Here is an 18,414-nt window from a genome sequence, read left to right as displayed (position 1 = left end):
CCTCATATAAGGATGCATTGTCCACATATCCCACAAGTACAACATTGACTATCTGTGTTGGATATCCAATCTAGATCTATGAAGGGATGCTGAAATGTTCTCGACCTGACCTACTTCCCAAAATCTGAGGTAATTTTGTCATTGTAGTTTGAAAAAGTTTTCTTTGGTATTGTAAAATGCCAATTTGTAGGACTGTAGCTCTAATTTCTGAACTGTTCCATATCATTGATAGAGCTATGTCAACAAACTGAGTGACAAGTGCCCATCACACTCAACTGTGAAGAAGTTGTTGAACCAACTTTCAGCATGGAGATTCTGAGACCAAAGATGCATCTAAGCGAGGGAGGCCTTTCAAAATTGTCAGCTGCTGAAGTTGTTGAGTGTGTTCATGACCTGATTTTAGCAGATTGGCCAATCTCAGCTAAAACAACTGCTGAAACACTAGAGTTATTCCAGGAATGCACTGATCTTACAATTCATGAGCAGTTGTCTACACAGAAGCTGTCAGCCAAGTGGGTGGCAAAATGTTTGAAAGCTGACCAGAAATAAAATCAAGTGGATACCAAGTTAATTTTGCAGCACTTTGAGTGATCTAGCAATAATTTTGTTAGAATGACTTGTCACTGTTGAGGAAATATGGTTACACCACTATGATCAAGGGACCAAAGAACAGTTCTTGCAGTGGTGGCACACAGGTTCTCCACAGTAAAAAAATTCAAGACTCAAAGGTGGGCAAGAAAGGTCATGGCCACAGTTTTCTTTGGGATATTTGGATGAAGGACCAAATGGTTAATGCAGAATACTTCTCTATCTTGCTGTGTCAATTAAGAAGGCATTAAGGGGGGAAATGTTGAGGGAAGCTGTGGAGAGATGCTTTCTTTTTGCAGGGCAGTGCACCTGCTCACAGGGCTGGCAAGACATAGATGTTTTGAAGAATTTGGAGTTTGAGTGCATAAACCATCCACTCTACTCACCAGTTCTTGCTCCATTTGACTAACTCCTGTTTTCAAACCTTAAAAAGGTTTTAACAGGAAGGAAATTTTCAAATGATTCACAGGTGATAGCGGCAGCAAAACAGTTTCAATGACCAGAAATCAGATTTTTTAATATTCTGATGGGTTGAAGAAGAGTTAAAGAAACTTGAGAAACAATGTGCCAAATGCATCACACTTCAGGGTAAATATATGGAACAGCTTGTAAATTTAATGGCTCTAGGTCATTCCCTTCTTGGTTGGACAGGGAACTTTTCAGCATCTCCTCATAACTCCAGAGAACTGCAACCATGTTACCACTACAGGATGAACAGCCCTATATTAGTATGTGGTTTGCTATAACCTGCATTACAGAAGGGCAGTTCTGGATTTGTCTGTATTAGTTGGTTGTTGTCATTTGCTATAAAGTTGGCTTTGACTTGTGGCCAACTTTTGAATAAGAAATACCTAAGAACAAACAACCCTGCTTAGGATCTTGCAAACTCAGGGCTATGGCATTTTTCATTGAATAAATCTATCTGAATCCCATTGTGGGAGAAAGGTGGGATATAAATCCTTGAAATAAAATAAAATAAACATAAATAAATCTGCAACTGGGTTTTCTTCTGTTCCTACCTTCACAAGCATTATTGACTTTTTTCAGTGAGTCCTGTCATCTCATGATTTATCCAATGTATGATCGGTTCAGATGAAATAGGTTCATATTGTCTGTCCAAAGCAAATAGTGCCAAGCTTGTAGAGTGTGAACACAATGTATACTTAGTAAATGTCCATAGAAAAACTACAAGAGAATTACAAAAGGTCTTTCACAATATACCAGCTTTGCTCACTTGGTATTAAAGTACTAAACCAAAAGCGCACAGAAATTTGCATCTGATACAGCTTTCATCAACAGTATTAGTCTCCAATGGTAAATTTCCAGCATGTATGTCTGGGAGAAGAACATAATTAGAGATGAGTGCTAGATCTTTTTTCATATATCTGTGATATTTTCACACATCATAATGGATCCATACACAAGAATTCAACTGAGGAATTTAGAAGTCTATATTCACCACAAAAGGGAAGGTGATCATAGTATCTAGGGTGGGCATGAACATTTCTAATCTTTCAGGTTATACTTGCTAATAATTTAGTCAGCAAAAACTGGAGAGTGATGACACTGTACTCCAGAAACACAAAGTTTTCCAGAGAAGTCGACAAGCCTGGTATGAAATATTTTAAAATCAAGATGGGTCATCCTCTTCCTCAATAAAAAGGTCAGGGTGATTGAGATAAGTGAAAATTCATATTGTATTAGGACTAGAAATAATCTAGTCTCTGACTCATAGGAAGAGTCAGAAAGATTGGGGTAAACCATTAGAAGATTCAACAGAAGCAGAAGGAGCAAACCAGCTGAGGAGAAAATGTCAGAAGAGGTGTTTGCTTTACTCTGAAAGCTTCAAATCTGTCCTAGAGCTGAACATCTGCTGAGAATGTGAGAACACCTAAATTTAATCAATGCTAAGATCAATTTATCTCCCATGTCTGATATGCCTCCACACCCTTCTGAGTAAGATTGAGAGGATTCCAAAAATACTGAATGATATGACTTCCAGTCAGCCTCCAGCATGTAAAGCACTCACAGCTACCCTGAAAGAGCCAAAGCAAACAAACAGGGCTGGAGGGCATGAAGTCTCCTGCTGTATGAAGGTTTCCCCAAAGCCCAATATTTAACACACTCAGACACAGACACACACACACACACACACACAAATCTTAATGTGCTGAAGACAGAGTTTCCACAAAAGCCAGCTGAGAACACACACAGACACACAAAAACAGAGAAAAGACAAAAAGAATGTATGGGAGGAAAGGAGGGGGAAAATATATCCTGCTTTCCTCCTGCCACTAGTTTATTGGCATGTATTAAACGTAGACTCAACAACAATAGGCTATAAATCACTGTCCAGGAGAAGTGCCAGGTGGAAGGCAAAGGATGAAATTAATACATCTTTCTTGATACAACCCTGTGCTGATACCAACAGAAAGTTAGTTGGGAAGCTTGTTGTCTTTGTACCTAGGTAACACGGCGGGACGGGATGTTTCAAAGCCATGATTTGAATAAAATATCCTTACAAGACAGTTTTTATTTCATTAACCCATGTACAAAATACTGCAGTTCCTTTTTTTGTCTTCCATTATGATTCTGCATAGCTGGCACATTTTTGCTTGGATTTTAATAAATCATATTTCTTGTTATGGTAGATCATATGATGAATTTATGGAATTTGAGGTGTATTATTTTCTAAAATACAATAACTGAATCTAACCAGATTTAAGGGATTTTATCTCATGTTTAATCAGGAAGTGTAAAAAACATTACTTGTAACCGTATCCTGTATTAAGATGTTGCACAAGGTCTGCCCAAAAATTCGGAACAAAATCTTCTCTATTACTGAAAAGCCACTAAGCTTTCCTGTTGGATCACAAACCTGGGTGTGGGGTTAGACAAGTAATGGAAATCTAGGTTCCACCTAACATGCATTAACATACTACGCAGCATGCCAACCATAAGTGATTGCCATCAGAATTGGGATGCAGGCCAGACCTATGGAGTAGCACAGGTGTACTGCACAGGACCTGGTATAAGACAACTACATCAACACAAGAAAAATTAGCTAACACAAAGGGAATTCCTTGCACTGTATCCTGAAAATGCCATATCTAGGTCTAGCTTATCTGAGTGGACAGGATCCTCACATACTTAGAAATTAGTCTTGATCTTTCCCCAGGTTTGGTACAGAAAAAATTATTGCAACCTATTTAAATCCCATTCCTGCCTTGGTGTACTTTCTTACAAGGATGAGATTTAGGCATTGTAGGATGTGCAAAACAGCATGGTGTAGTGGTTTGAACACTGAGCACTGGAGTACAACCTGGAAACCAGGGTTCAAAACCCACTGGGTGACCTTGGGTGAGTCATACTCTCTCAGTCTCAGAGGAAGCCAAAGGCAAACCTCCTCTGAACAAATCCTGCTAAGAAACCCCATGAAAGGTTCACTTTAGGGTCTTCAAAAGTCAGAAATGACTTGAAGGCACACAACAACATGGATGTGAGGAAATTAGAGCAAAAATCCAATTCCCAATGAAGTGACATGAATCAGCTTATGTATTAAATATTACTCTGTGGAATCAACAGGATAACAAACCTAATCCCTATTCATAAACTGATGGTCTTTTTATTTAAAGTAATTATGAAGGTTTTTTTTTTAAATGGGTATAATGCAGGCACTGGCAACTTCAGTGGGCTTTTTTTTTTTTTTTTTTGGTGCCCCTTGGATCCTCCCAAGGCCACACAGATTGCCAAAAACTGACATCAAAACTAAAATGAAAATGGCTCAAACCCTCTTTTAATGCTGAAAAAAGGATACAGTACTATTATTATTGTTGTTATTAATGCAATGTTACAGAGGAGTCCCAAGTCCCTTTTAAAAGGTGAACCACTGCTAATGGTGACTTCAAGAAAGGCAATTTTCTTCTCTCTCTGTTCTGGGGGTGAGGCGAACTGCAAAAATATCCCTGGGGAGCAACAAACACCTGCAGAGTGACACTTCACCCACCCATGATATAATGGTATTTCTCTGATAAACTGGCATATGGCAGAGGAAAAATTGAAACAAATGGAAGTGTAAGATTTGGAAGAGAGAAAATATCTGGACAAACTTAGATGCTAACAATACTTTCTGAAAAATCAAGCAGGCATGTACTTAGACTGTTTAAGTTTCCCAGGGCAACTTAAATGTCCCAGAAAATGAAAGTGGAAAGGTTTAGGAGTGGCCACCCAAATCTAAAAAAGGAATCAGACAGTAAAGGGTCCAGATGCACTCCTTTTTACATGAGCTGAAGGCATCTATTTATAGATACAATTTTTATTAACTTTGAGAGAGAAAAAATGAAAAAATGTCACTAATAAGAATTCATTACAGTAGAAGCATATTCTCATAGCAAAATGAAGATGGACACTTAAATGGCATTCCAGTTTTAAAAAATAGTAACAGTAAAGCTGTTTCCAGTGAATTTCAAGATGGGCTCAGTTACTTCCAGGTAGAGATTCAGAATCTTACTTCTTTTCATATATTAATGGGATTATGGAAGACATACAGATGCAGGGACACCACTCCCATAATGCCTTGGTTTGGGGATGAACTCCTCAGACCTGAGGCCTTTGTTTTCCTCTTGGGAATTGTCTTGTTCAATTTCTTCAATGACTAGCATCACTCATCACAGAACCTGTTCACTCTGAGGGGATTCCATCAAAAGAAGAGATCAGGCAGGCTGCTCCCAAGGGAGCCTACCTGCCATATATCTCACTCTCTGTAGCAGTGGTTCCCAAACTTTTCCAGGCTACTGCCCCCTTTCCTATTGAGTGGCCATCCTAGTGGCTCCCTACATGTATTTCTTGGCTTTAGGTCTACTGATTGTGTAGCAGCCAACTGTCCAGCAACATCTACCTCAGACATGCCTAGCTCGCCACCACTTCCTCCTCCACCTCTACCTCTCATGTGGAAGCACAGAAGAGACAGCAGCCCAGGCCTGCTTCTCCCTTTCACCTGTGCCAGCCTTACAGCAAAAGGAAGGCTGGCTGGCCACTGCTTGGTTACTGCACCTAGGGTGACCGGTGCAAAGGAAACAACTGGTTGAACAGTGACCAAGAAGCCAGTCGAGCAGTGACCAAGAAGCTTCTCCCTCATCTTGCTGCAAGGCTGGCATAAGCAAGAGGCTTCTCTGTTGCTGCTCAACTGGCAACATGGTTGCTGCTCCCTTTGCAAATGGTCACTTTGGGAGCAGCTACTGAGCAGCCTCTCACCTATGCCAGTCTTGTGCTAATGACCAGTGAAGGCAAGAGACTTCTTCACCAGGGCAGAGGGGGGCATGGCTGGTTTCCCACTTTTCCCCTGAGGAGGAAGGACTCTCATTCTGAAGGACTCTTTTGAAGAATCACCCCTGGATAATCCTTCCTCTCTTTCCCCAGTGACAGGTCTTCTCCACAAAGCTTCAAGTGTCCACCCTCCACACACATACACAAACATTACTTCTTCTGTTATCTCTTCTTGCAGCTTGTCTAACAAAAGAAATCAGAAACAGCAGTGACGTCCTGGCAAAGCTCACAAAGCTTAAGCAGGGTCCCAAATGTGAAAGCTCCTTTTTGCTGCTGCATCTCCCCCACCATCTAACTCAGGGGTAGGCAACCTGCGGCCCATGGGCCAGATGCGGCCCGGCAAGGCCTTGGGACCAGCCCCAGCCCAGTCCTGCCACCGATTGCCGACAGAACCTTTGGCCTCTCGCGTGAGGGCATGGGGCCTTTGGCCTATCAGGAGGAGGCGGGCAAGGGGGGTCAAGCGGCAGGCAAGGGGGACAATTGTCTATAGAAGCCTCTAAAACATGCATTTATATTAACATTTTTTTTAAAAAAATCAGCAAATTTTTACCGTGTCCTCCTTTTTTTAATAAAAGCGTCCTCCATTTGAAATTTTTGTCCTACATTTGTCCCGGTTTATTTATTTATTTGATTTTTTTTTTAAAAAAAAATTATTTATTTTTTGGCTTTGGCCCCCCAGTTGTCTGAGGGACAGCAACCCAGCCCCCAGCTCAAAAAGGTTGCCTACCCCTGATCTAACTCCTCATCCATACCAGTACTTTGATTGGAAGGCCCCCTGCTGCTTCTTTTTTCCTTATCACTCCCCCTGCTGCTCCCTCTCTCCTCTTCATCCACCTGGATCTTCCCACTCTCCCAGATGGGGTGGTATCACCTGCTGCTCTGGAGCATGTACCATGTTGCTTCCTTGGGAGAGACAGCAAAGGATCCATCTAGCAGTACATGGATGGTGTGGGGATTCAAATAACTATGCCTCGCACTCTACTATCTAAGGCAGAGACTTTACTGCATCTCATGGAAGGACAGGTCTTGCCTGTATCAGAGTTCTCAAGAGAAAAATTAAAAGAACTCAGCTGCAGGATGATAAATGCAAGATTTAACTTAGGAAGCCACATGTCTGACTTTACAGAGACAATGCTCTATTTGAAGGGAAGTTTAGTGTAAAAACAGTGCTTGTTAAGCTATCTAGTGTAGGGAACTGGTGGCTACAGTTGTTTCTTTCCTTCCTGGAAACTCTCTGGGGACCAATAGCTAATGGACTGGCACCAGTCAATGGGCCACCAATTTGAGTAGCACTGGTCTAAGGTGTAGACAGCCACAGGAAGAACAAATAGGGGTCTTTAATTAGCCTCTAGCAAAATTTAGACAGCAGTCTGAGCAGACAATTCACAGTTTTCCCATATGCTTCTAAATTTGCATTTATGCATATAACCTAGTACATATAAATTTGTTTGTCTTCTTTTTGGGTGACACTTCTCTCTCTGTCTCTCTCTCTCTTTCTTTCTCATCAATATATACAAGGACGCCTTGATTTTGCTGCTCCAATACATTACAAAACAGTTAACACATATTGTCCAACATCTAATTTACTACATAATACTCTCATCTCTGGAAGCCTGATGAAATTTCAAAACCTGTCAATGTTTTTGCAAGTATTCCAAGGCAAGGTCATTAAAGATACACAACCCTTTTTTCCTTTGGGACTCCTGGACAGCAGTATCATATTCAGGAATGAAAATTGGAAACAAACATAAGAAAAGGTTTACCTCCTTCATCTTATCACTGACAATATAAATGTGGCACTTTTCCAGGTGTCACCTACAGCAGAAATGAGCGATTGGCTTCAAAAACCAATTTCTTAAAAAATGCTGAACACCTCAACGGGCATGGCTGTTTTGACCCAAAGAACTCTTGACCAAGGAGAGGCTGGCAGAGAGTACTAAGGGAGACAGACAGCTCAGAGAGATGTTTTATTTATATCTACTAACATGAACACTCAAAGAGCATACAAGCAGCTAGCAAAGACATTGTTGTTCATAGTACAGTGCTGCTGAGGAGCTGTAAGATCCTGATAGTCTCCTCTTTTACAATTGTTGCTTTTCTCTGTCTCTGAAAAAATCCCAAAGAAGCAAACGATCCAAGAAGAATTTCACATAATGAAAGTTAAAATTCATAATATTTAAATTCACAAGGCTTTATTGCTTGCATATAACCTAAGCATGCTTATGCAGTATAAGCATGTTTACCACTGTGCATATCATTATATGTCATAACTAGAATAAACATCAGAAATGGGTCACAAATACATATTTGACAACATAGATGTGATGTTTCAGTTTCTGAAAAGAAATGACCTAACTGCCTGCATCTGAACATTACAGCCATCTCATTTTGTACTTGTTTAACCCAGCTATTTGTGGGGGGAGGGGGGAGTTAAAGCAGGAGATACAGAGAAGTAACAGAGCACTTTTTTCACACTGGGCTTGTCATATATAAAAAAATATCCATTGTCTTTTCCTGGGCTTGCCAGATCTGTGGTAAATTTAACCCCTTTTGTCCAGCAGCATGCAGACTTCTCCTTTTAAACAAATGTGCAAATACTTTTAGTGATATTATAAAACACTGTGTTTTAAGATAAACTGTATTGAGCATGGAGAGCAACAGCCATTTCTTCTTCCAGTATCCAGGGTGGGATGCTGCTACCTAGATATTTGCATAACTGTACATATTGAGTAATGTTAGTCAAATTTTCTATCACTTGTCTGGTTGCATCTGCTAAAGTTTCAAGCTTTAAACACTATTTCCCCTCTTAAGACAGAGAGCAAGTTTTGATATAACACCAAATGATGGTTTGGCACTAAGACTGAAGCAGAAAACCTGTTACCCTCCAGATGTTGTTGGATGCCAGTCTCATTATCCTGGCCAGCATGGCCAAACCCAGAAATGATATAACTGTAGCCCAGTATCTGAAAGTCCACAGATTTCCCCACATAAACAAACTGTGCTTACACACTCCCAACACCACCTTTCCCCTCACTTCTCCTCCAACTGTCGCCTGATTTCACAGCAAGTCATGGATTGCTATTACAACTGAATGAGGTATGGCATGAAAAAAAAAAACATATGTCTGCAAACGCAGACTTTAAATCATAATTTGTAAATATGTGAAAGTCAGAAGATAACCACAAATGAACATCTTCTGAAACAATACACAGAACATCCTTCTGCCATCAACCCATATGCTGATTACACGAGCCTTTATCACACATAAATGTACTATCAAATAATGTCAGGAAAAATCAAGACCATTTCAAAATGGAACCAAATAGAAATTCTAGCAGTAGGCTTATGTTGTTGTTAGTAACAGATTAAAATACAATATATAACATGAATTCAAACACATAAACCAATCACAAGAAATCACTTACAGATACTGATGCTGTTCACATTCAAACATCACAGTAAACCTGTCCAACAACATCTTAGAGGGCTATACTTTGCCCACTTTTTGTTTAAGGAGCTATCGATGAGAATGCAGTGAATTTGGACTTTGCCACTTCTCCAATCTTCTGGAATGGTTTGTTTAATTACAGTTTGTTGTGTCACCACAACCAACAAGATGTGGTTAATATTAACCATGCTTTCCATGAAACAAGCCAATGTGGAGTTTGCTTGTTTGAAATGAGCATGTTGATCACATAGTTTATCATTTTGTTTGAACTGTCAAACAAGATTTAAGCAAAAATGGAAGCTAAGCTTCTGAATTCCTCCTTAGAGTCACACTGGAGAAGGAGAGGGGTGAGCAAGTCCATATCCTACTGCAGCTTGGTCATGCCATGCTAAACTATGGTGGCATTGCACTGGGTCTATGTATAACATAATGAGGGGAGAGGACATAATGACTGTGAGAATATCAGTGCCAGACCTTCCATTCAAACATGCAACAAAAATGGGAAAGTGGGGGGGGGGGGCAATAAAATCAACTGGGACATCACCACTGACCCCCCCCCTTCCAAAAAAAAAGAGTTTGGGTGGAAGCCTGTTTCTTGGTAAACAGAAGTAATTACCAATCAGGGTTAATGAGTATGTCATAAAAACAGTTGCATTCAAATAATTCCCTTTGTTTCTTCGTTCTGTTTTCTGTGTGTCAGTGTCTTCTGCCTCTCTTTGAATGATGAAGAAAGGTATTCTAAAATGAATCAGACTGCAATATGTTTCCCTGGTGTTTTTCTTTTAAGCTGGCATGGAATATATCAGAGTCATAAATTTTCTTACCCTTCTGTTCTGTACATCGAGCATCTCTCCAGAGGAATTTTTAGCACTCCATTATTCAAACCCACAAACAGTGATCTGTCACTATGCAATATTTGGAGGCTCTGGATTGGCTCCTTTTGGCTGGCGGGAAGAATTTGCATTTCCTCTAAATAACAACTCCTCAGGCTCTTATTAGTGGTAGAAAGTGCCTTCAAAATGGTGCCGTGTTCTAGCAGAATAAGAAACAAGAGGCAAGTAAATCTCCAAGATGTTGATTCAGTTTATCACCCAGCACACAGAGTAAAGATTAACTACATCCCATTTACATGGTTGCTCCCCCCTCCCATCTCCAGTTTCTCTTTTTCCTGTGCAAAAAATCTGCAAGGAAATGATTGCACTGAGATGCCAAAATTATATCAGGGATGAAAGGTTGGAATATAAATCTTTTCTCATTTCATTCTTGGATGCCAGAAAGAAAGAAAGAATTTCAAAAGCCTTCTCACTGCTGGTTCAGCTAATGAGAGTTTATATGAATTTTTCATTTTTTTTAATTTTGGGAGGTTTTGGTGAAAAATTCATTCATGCAAAAAACAATGCTTAATGCAATTGTGTACTAATGTGCAAAAACACTATTTTACATAGAAAATGTGGGGGGGGGGTATGAAAACACTGCTCTCTGCAGAAATCCCATTTTTTTCCTGGAAATGAAATTTCTGCAAGAAAAAAATGCCAAAATTTGAAAAATATTAGAGCAAAGCCTTCCTCTTCTCAATGGGATCTCAATGTATCAAGACACCTTTCTTGTTCAGGATTAGAAAATTTGCAAGCATTCTTTAATGGACATGGATGCACTCAACATAAAAATGTACACTGGTCCCTTCCCTTACACAGGGGATCCGTTCCGCCCCCCCCCCTCACGTAAGGGGAATTCCAAGTATTCTCGAGCCCCATTAAAAATAATGGGGCTTGTGCGCGTGCTATTATCCCTTCCAGGGTGTGCCAAGGCTTCTTTCAGTGCGGCTTTCAGCATATGCTGAAAGCTGAATATATTGCACCCACGTATGACGCGGGCGCATTGTACAAGCAAATTACATGTTTCTCTTAAGGGCAAGATAGAGTAAGTATATATCTATGCCTTCAAAGCAATTTATGCCAGTTCCGGTACTCTAGAAACTGTGCCTGTTTGAAGAGGTAAGAATCTCTATCCAGTGACACTCAGCTGCACCTACAATTTCCAGGGTTCTTTTTACAGATTTACACATGCCGGGTAAGATGTCTCAAATGGCATCAGTCAAACAAAGATGTAGTGGTATGATGTCAGAAATATTAAGAGACTGATGTCGAAACACCATCAATCTGAAAAATGAGAAAGACTAGACACAACTGCACTCTTCCATTTCACAGTGACCAACCACATGCTATGACTGGTAGAGTTCCACACCTATGTTTAAGTAACAATAGACATATGAACTGACACATAATGTGGCTATGAAATTTTTGTGGTCCTTAGTTGGGATCTATGAATCATCAGAGATGGCTATACAGCTGTATATATCAAATAAGCTTTGTTAAGTACATGCTATCATTTTTATGGCTGTAAATCTATATATACATACTTGGGAATAGGTCTTATTGAATATAGTGGAATCATTTTCAAGTATACATGCATAACATTTGAACTATAAACCCCTAAAAATCTTGGAGTATACATATCTGATAGTGCCAGTCTCTTCCATGATTTTGTGCTCCAATGCAAACAAGGCTAAATCTAAATCAAAGTCTAGCAGACAGAATGCATGCTTGTTGGAAAATTCCTTTCTTGGACTACATTTACCAGAATCCCCCATGCAACACAGTCCCTGGCCATGCTAGTTGCGGGGTTCTTGGAACTGTTGTCCAAAGGAACAACTAGGCTCATAATTAAAAGAGCTAGAGAGGTCTGGATTTCCATATGTGGATGCAGAAGTTACAAGTTCAGAATATATGTGAGTTCACAATCTAATGCTTATTGAAGTAGGCATACATCATCAGAGGCTTCCATATTGGTGTGTTTACACTCTGTCATGAACAATGACAGAATCTGAACAATATTTCAGCAAGCTAACAGTCCTCAAAAGTACTACAAAGCAAGAACATCTAGCCATCTAACTAGTTTGTCTATTGAATGTGAAATTTCAATAAAAAATGTTTTTGCAGACATAATTCATGCTCTTGCAATGAAAAGGTTTAGAACAATAAGGGTCTTAAAGCAAATTCATCTACGTACAAAAAGCAGCCATGTCAGCCCAACACAAAGAAAAGAAAATCAAAACACACCTTTATTAGTATCGACTAAAATGTTACAAAATAGTAACAAAGCTTTGTTCTTCATGCTAGATGTTACATTAAACAAAACAGCAAAGTGTGTGCATTTGGGAACAGGGATGACAGGATAATATCAATGGAGACCATGACATTCAGAAATGTAATTTAAGAATAAAAATCTTCTTTCATGAATGATGAGACTGCATGGATGGAATGGAGTTATGGTGCTTATGGCCCGGTACAGATGGGCCCTTTGCGGCGCACCCATGACGTGCTAGGGTTGCTTGGGGGCGGGGCATGCACACACCCTACAACCCTAGCACGTCATGGGTGTGCTGCAGCTGTGCGGCACCATCCAGATGGTGTGCACAGCGATGACATGCCAGCAGCGCAGTGTCCAAATGGGGGCTGTGCCGCTGGCACGTCATTGTGACGTCGCTGGTGCTTTGACACGGTGCAAAAAAGGAGCCACTTCTGCATGCTCCTTTCTTGCTGCACAACAGCATCGCACAATTTGGTTGCTACAGCACTGCTACAGAGCAAGGAGAGGTGCCTCCTCAGCGCCTCTTTTTGGCGTTCTGTACCGTGCCTATGTTATAAGTTTGTGTCATGGTGAAACCAAACCCATTAATGCTCAGGCCTTGACTATAGTGTGTAAGAATTCACAGTGTCTCATCTCTACTACAGGTACCTATATATCCAGTCTGGATCATAATGTTGGGTCTGAATACCCTAAAGGCACTAGATCCCATTGGATCTTGGAAGCTAAGCAGGGTCACTCCTGATTAGTACTTGGATGGGAGACCACCAGCAAATATGAGATGCTGTAGGCTATACTTCAAATGAAGGCACTGGCAAAACTATCTCTCAGCATTCCTTGCCTAAGAAAACCCTATGAAATTCATGGGGTGGCCATAAGTCAACAGCTGACTTGCAGGTGCGCACACACACACACACCATAAATTTTGAAATTTGATGGCATTTTCAGTAGTTGTCTCACAGGCACAGGCTAGAAACTTACACCTTTGGGAATTGTTGTAATTTTTACTGATCTTACTTTTAATGGATAAAATAAACAATAACTGAAAACCTACAGGTATTTACTGAGCACTGAGGTGGTTATTGCCTTTGGACATTGAAATAAATAATGCTGGAAAGAGAGGCTGAGTTTGAGATAGGGAAGGAGAGAGGCAGAGAGAGAGAAGGAGAGAGAGGGAGGGGGGAGGGAGAAATATTCCTTATGCCAAATCAATCTGTCTAATGATCATGTAAAAGGACTTTAAGGTAGCAGTTCTACCATTTATCTCTGCTGCCGAAAGCCCACATGTGTTCAAGGAATTAACCTTTTTTTTCCACTGTAGTACTTGCTACTGGAAATACATCATAGCTAATCACATTCATAGTAAGTAGTGGTAAAAGGTAGATAAATTACTACTCAATCTAGTTGATGGTAACTTCTAAGTCAAAAGATGACTTTGCTGTCATAGGACAAATTATAGCAACACTTAGGGAAGCCATGTATCTTAAAGAAAAATCAACTTGTTCTTAATATATATGGAATTTATTGGCACTTTTTTTAAAAAATAGCAGCTCAGACATAAATTTGGATTAATTAAAATATTTTACTTCTTTCACAGATGTATGTTATCATTCACAATACTTTGGGGACTCCTATGCTTTTCTATAGAAGAGAAAATCTGCCACGGAAGGTTAGCTCTCTATTTGAAATGTTTGCTTTGCGTTTCATGGGTGGATTCTTCCATTACATCCAAACAAAGTGTTGTTTGCATGCAAGTCAGTCTTGTAAACATTAATGAAATGATATAATTAATACATACACACAACTAACTTGAAAAATGACATATTAATTGTCAAGCGTCTGTTTAAAAAGCTTGGCAGTTTTTATGTACTTGCTGGATGATATTATGAATACTAAATATCCCAACATGTTGTTTTCAGTCAAATGTGGTTCAGAAGACATGTCTAACTCTTGGGGAACTATAGCACCCAGACATAGCACATACCTTGCATGAAGAAGACCCCAGATTCAGTCTCAGGCTGCATCTACACTGCAGAATTAATACAGTTTGACACCGCTTTAACTACCATAGCTCAATACTATGGAATTCTGTGATTATTAGTTTTATGAGGTATTTAGACTTCTCCTTCGGAGAGCTCTGGTACTGCAACAAACTATAAATTCCAGGATTCAAAAGGATGAAGCCAAAACAGTTAAAATATTGAGTCAAAGGCTTTCATGGCCAGCATCCATAGATTTTTGTGGGTTTTTCGGGCTATGTGGCCATGTTCTAGAAGAGTTTCTTCCTGACGCTTCTTCAGCATCTGTGGCTGGCATCTTCAGAGAATGAACATCTTATGAGCCAAAGGGTGAAAAACACTGTCTTAACAAACAAGTCCTTCATTTTATTTAGACTGGGTGCAGTTCCTTCTTTGTAACACAATCTCAGCTGTGGACTACTACCAAACATTTACTCATTTTCTACCCCACTAATAATAGAAGGTAAATTTTCACAGCATTCTGCTTTTGAAAAGACTTTGCATGGAATTCAGACTCATCTTTGATAAACCCACAGATAAGATTATATGAGCATCCTAAGTCACTCACCAGTCCCAATATACATCACATGATAAAGAGTGTCCTTGCCCTGGACAATGTCAACCACCAGCTTAGAAAAACGAATGTTGTCTTGAGTGACGTATGGATCCACGGAGACTGGTTGAACCACATCATTCATCAGGAATAAGCGCTGGGCGTCCTGCAAGATCCTCTCTGTCAGGTTTTCATTGGGGCTGTCATCATTCAGTACTCCACACTGAGGATGGAAAGCAGAACATCAGCCCTGATTGTTTTTTCAACTAATCTTTCTTGGATTAAACTCTGGGCATATATAAACACAAACACACACATACTTTTAGTGATGATTCTTTCAAAGCAGTGGCTTTTACTTTTGACATAAATCCTATGTTAGACTGAGTCCCACCAAATGTGCATCGCAGCTGACAAGTTTGTTTCTTCTTCCTGGGTAACAAAGGCATACCCAAATAGTTCTCTGGCCAGTCAAAGGTTAATTTAAACTAGTATGAGACAAAGCACAATGCTATGCATGTTTATTCAGAAAAACTTCAACAGCTTTCAAGACACCATCCTTGCAAATGAAAGTTCATAGGACTGCAGGCCTAGAATACAAATTTAAAACTGCCTAAAGAAAAGGAATGTTAAAGTACAGTTACATAATGTAACATTCTCTGGACCCTATTCCTCAAATCTTGCAGAGCTTTTAAAATATCATCCTAGATTTATGAACTAAATCCTGAAATGTCTCCACATTAGCAGCTTTTTTTTGTTCTTTCACACTCATTACATAGTGTATGCTACTTTTCTCTTATTTTAACCCAAAGGGGTGGCCTGTTAAGTAATTCACATTCTGATAGTTGGTATCTACATTATCATGTTCATCTATGACAATCCTCCAAAAAAGGGAGGTAAACCTGGAGGTGGCAAGAATACATACCATTTTACCTTGGTTCACTTCCAAGCACTGGATCTTTTGAGCATTACAAATACCCTAACCAGACTCTAAGTGCATAATATACAGTAAGGTAGCAACTTGGCATGACAAATCCAGACAGACTGTCTTATCTGTTCATCATTCATTATGTTTACAAGATAAATATGGAGCTGGAGCTGTTCCAGCTAGAGCAGATTTGAATCAGAGAAAAATTAGACAGTTTGAATTTATTTGGCTTGTCTATATTTCTTTTTGAGATTTCCTACTTATTTATTTAATCAATTTCTATAGTGCTTTCCATATCTACCAATATCTTGAGATCAGGGGTGGGAATCATGTGGTCCTCCAGAAGTTGTTGGACTGTATCTAATGTATGTCATTTGTACATAATATAGGCCTCTCCTTATAACGCTGGTTTATACATTCTCTCATTGTTAGTCCTAGACTCCTCCCACTGCATGAACCATAACTGAAGAAGACATGCAAATGCCTGGAGATATAATTAATTACTGAACTGCATCTTCTGTTCTCATAGTTTAGCTCTGTGGGTGCTGCCAAGTTAAATGTCCTTGCATTTTCCAGTTGTTTACTTCTAATTTTCATAGCACATGCCCTGATTCTGTATTTTCCCTTCTTCAAAAGAAGGCATTGTCCTTTCATCCTTCAAACAACAAACCGAAGAATTAATTTTCTTCCAATAGTTCTTCTCAGCCACAAAATTACCGTTGTCATCTCCTGAAGGTCCTTCATTGACCTCTTGTTCCTCTTGTACTTGAAAAATTTTCTAATCTCTTTTTGCAATCTTGCTGTCACTCACCACTTATATTCCCTTTTCTTTTGTTAAATTCTCAATCTTGGTTCTGTAATCTTTTCACACTTCCTCTGCAACAATGGCTTTATTGTTTTGAAGTCCAAAGCTAGTGTGAAATATCCTTTACCACTTAATGAGTAGGGAATATGCAATATACTATAAAAAGGCCTTCAGTTGCTCCACTGAGCCAAAGACTAGAGGGTAGCTAGTATATTCTATCCTTTACAATATTATAAAACATGATGCACTGCATTGTGAAGTCAAGATTCCTCACAGACAGTCCTCTTGTTTTTTGTTTTGTTTTGATTTGATTTTTGAGCGTATAGATGAATTCGGTCCAGAATTCAGGTGCTCTCACTTCCTGAAGCTCACTTTAAAACAGAAGTGGAGACCTGTGTAAAAATATTAATGAACTACACTTGCAGCATCCCTTGCTAATGGCTAGGCAAGCTGGGCCTTATGGCAATTAACACATAACAACATCGAGAGGACCACAGGCTCCTCAGCTATGCTTTAAATCTTGAAAGTCAAAATCTATGAATGAATACAGTCAGACCTTTTGTAGTCTTCAGATCTAGGTTACGGAGGAATCTCAAATTACTAAAAAAAACCTTTTGACACTAGACCTATATTAACAAAGAATAGGGGGATGAAACAGGGGAAGAATGCTGGTATTGAACTCTGACAAATTCCTACTTTACCAAACATTTTTTAAAATTCTTCACACATATTACATACTAACTGAGGTATACAGTGTATAGTGCTACCCGGGTCTGTTTCTAACACCCTGAAAGGAGTTCATGGAGGCTCCTCTATTCCCATGCTCCATTTTTTTTTCTGTCAGGAATTTTGCCAGCAATACATCTTACATTTATTCGTCCTCCCTTTTTTAAAAACTCAGGAAAATTAGCAGCAGCGCCTTAGCCATTTTATTTCCTGACTTTTGAAACTTAGCAGCAGTATCTTAGAGAACCCTCTCCTCTCTTGTTGTTTAGATGAATTATACCAAGTTCTCTCCACCTCTGGAAACTATGCCCTACGAGGAGAGACTGAGGGAGCTGGGGATGTTTAGCCTGGAGAAGAGAAACTTAAGAGGTGATATGATAGCCCTAATTAAATATTTGAAGGGGTGTCATATTGAGGAGGGAGCAAGCTTGTTTTCTGCTGCTCCAGAGAATAGGACATGGAACAATGGATGCAAGTAACAGCTCAACATTAGGAGGAACTTCCTGACAGTAAGAGCTGTTTGACAGAGGAATAAATTGCCTTGGAGCAGGGACGTAGCCAGACCCCCCCCCCTTCCATTAGAAAAATGAATGGCACGTGCTGCTGTGCCGTCATGCCCAAGCCCCATTATAATAGTGGCACTTAGTCTGGACCCCCCCCCCCCCTTCCTAAAATCCTGGCTACGTCCCTGCTTGGAGAGTGGTGGAGTCTCCTTCTTTGGAAGTCTTTAAACAGAGGCTAGATGGCCATCTGTCGGGGGTGCTTTGATTGTGACTTCCTGCATGGCAGGGAGTTGAACTGGATGGCCCTTGTGGTCTCTTCCAACTCTATGATTCTAATAATAATAATAATAATAATAATATATTTATATCCTGCCTC

General features: G+C 39.8%; 1 protein-coding gene across 6 annotated transcripts in view; it reads right to left on the bottom strand.

The window, feature by feature from the left end:
• The window catches only part of SEMA5B (semaphorin 5B), a 537,498-nt gene that overhangs the window by 90,815 nt on the left and 428,269 nt on the right, over positions 1-18,414 (bottom strand). For all 6 annotated transcript variants that reach the window (XM_089520263.1, XM_089520262.1, XM_089520265.1 and 3 more), the window contains 2 exons: positions 15,095-15,302; positions 10,186-10,393 (listed from right to left, as the gene is read on the bottom strand). In XM_089520263.1, the coding sequence (XP_089376389.1) occupies positions 10,186-10,393; positions 15,095-15,302 (416 nt within the window). The remainder of the gene's footprint in view (positions 1-10,185; positions 10,394-15,094; positions 15,303-18,414) is intronic.

Source organism: Sceloporus occidentalis, unplaced genomic scaffold, assembly GCF_023333645.1.
Source record: "Sceloporus occidentalis isolate IW3139 unplaced genomic scaffold, rSceOcc1.0.p SCAF_4, whole genome shotgun sequence".
NCBI lineage: Eukaryota > Metazoa > Chordata > Lepidosauria > Squamata > Phrynosomatidae > Sceloporus > Sceloporus occidentalis.
The sequence above is the reverse complement of the archived record's forward strand: the minus strand, read 5'-3'. Positions and strand labels throughout refer to the sequence as shown.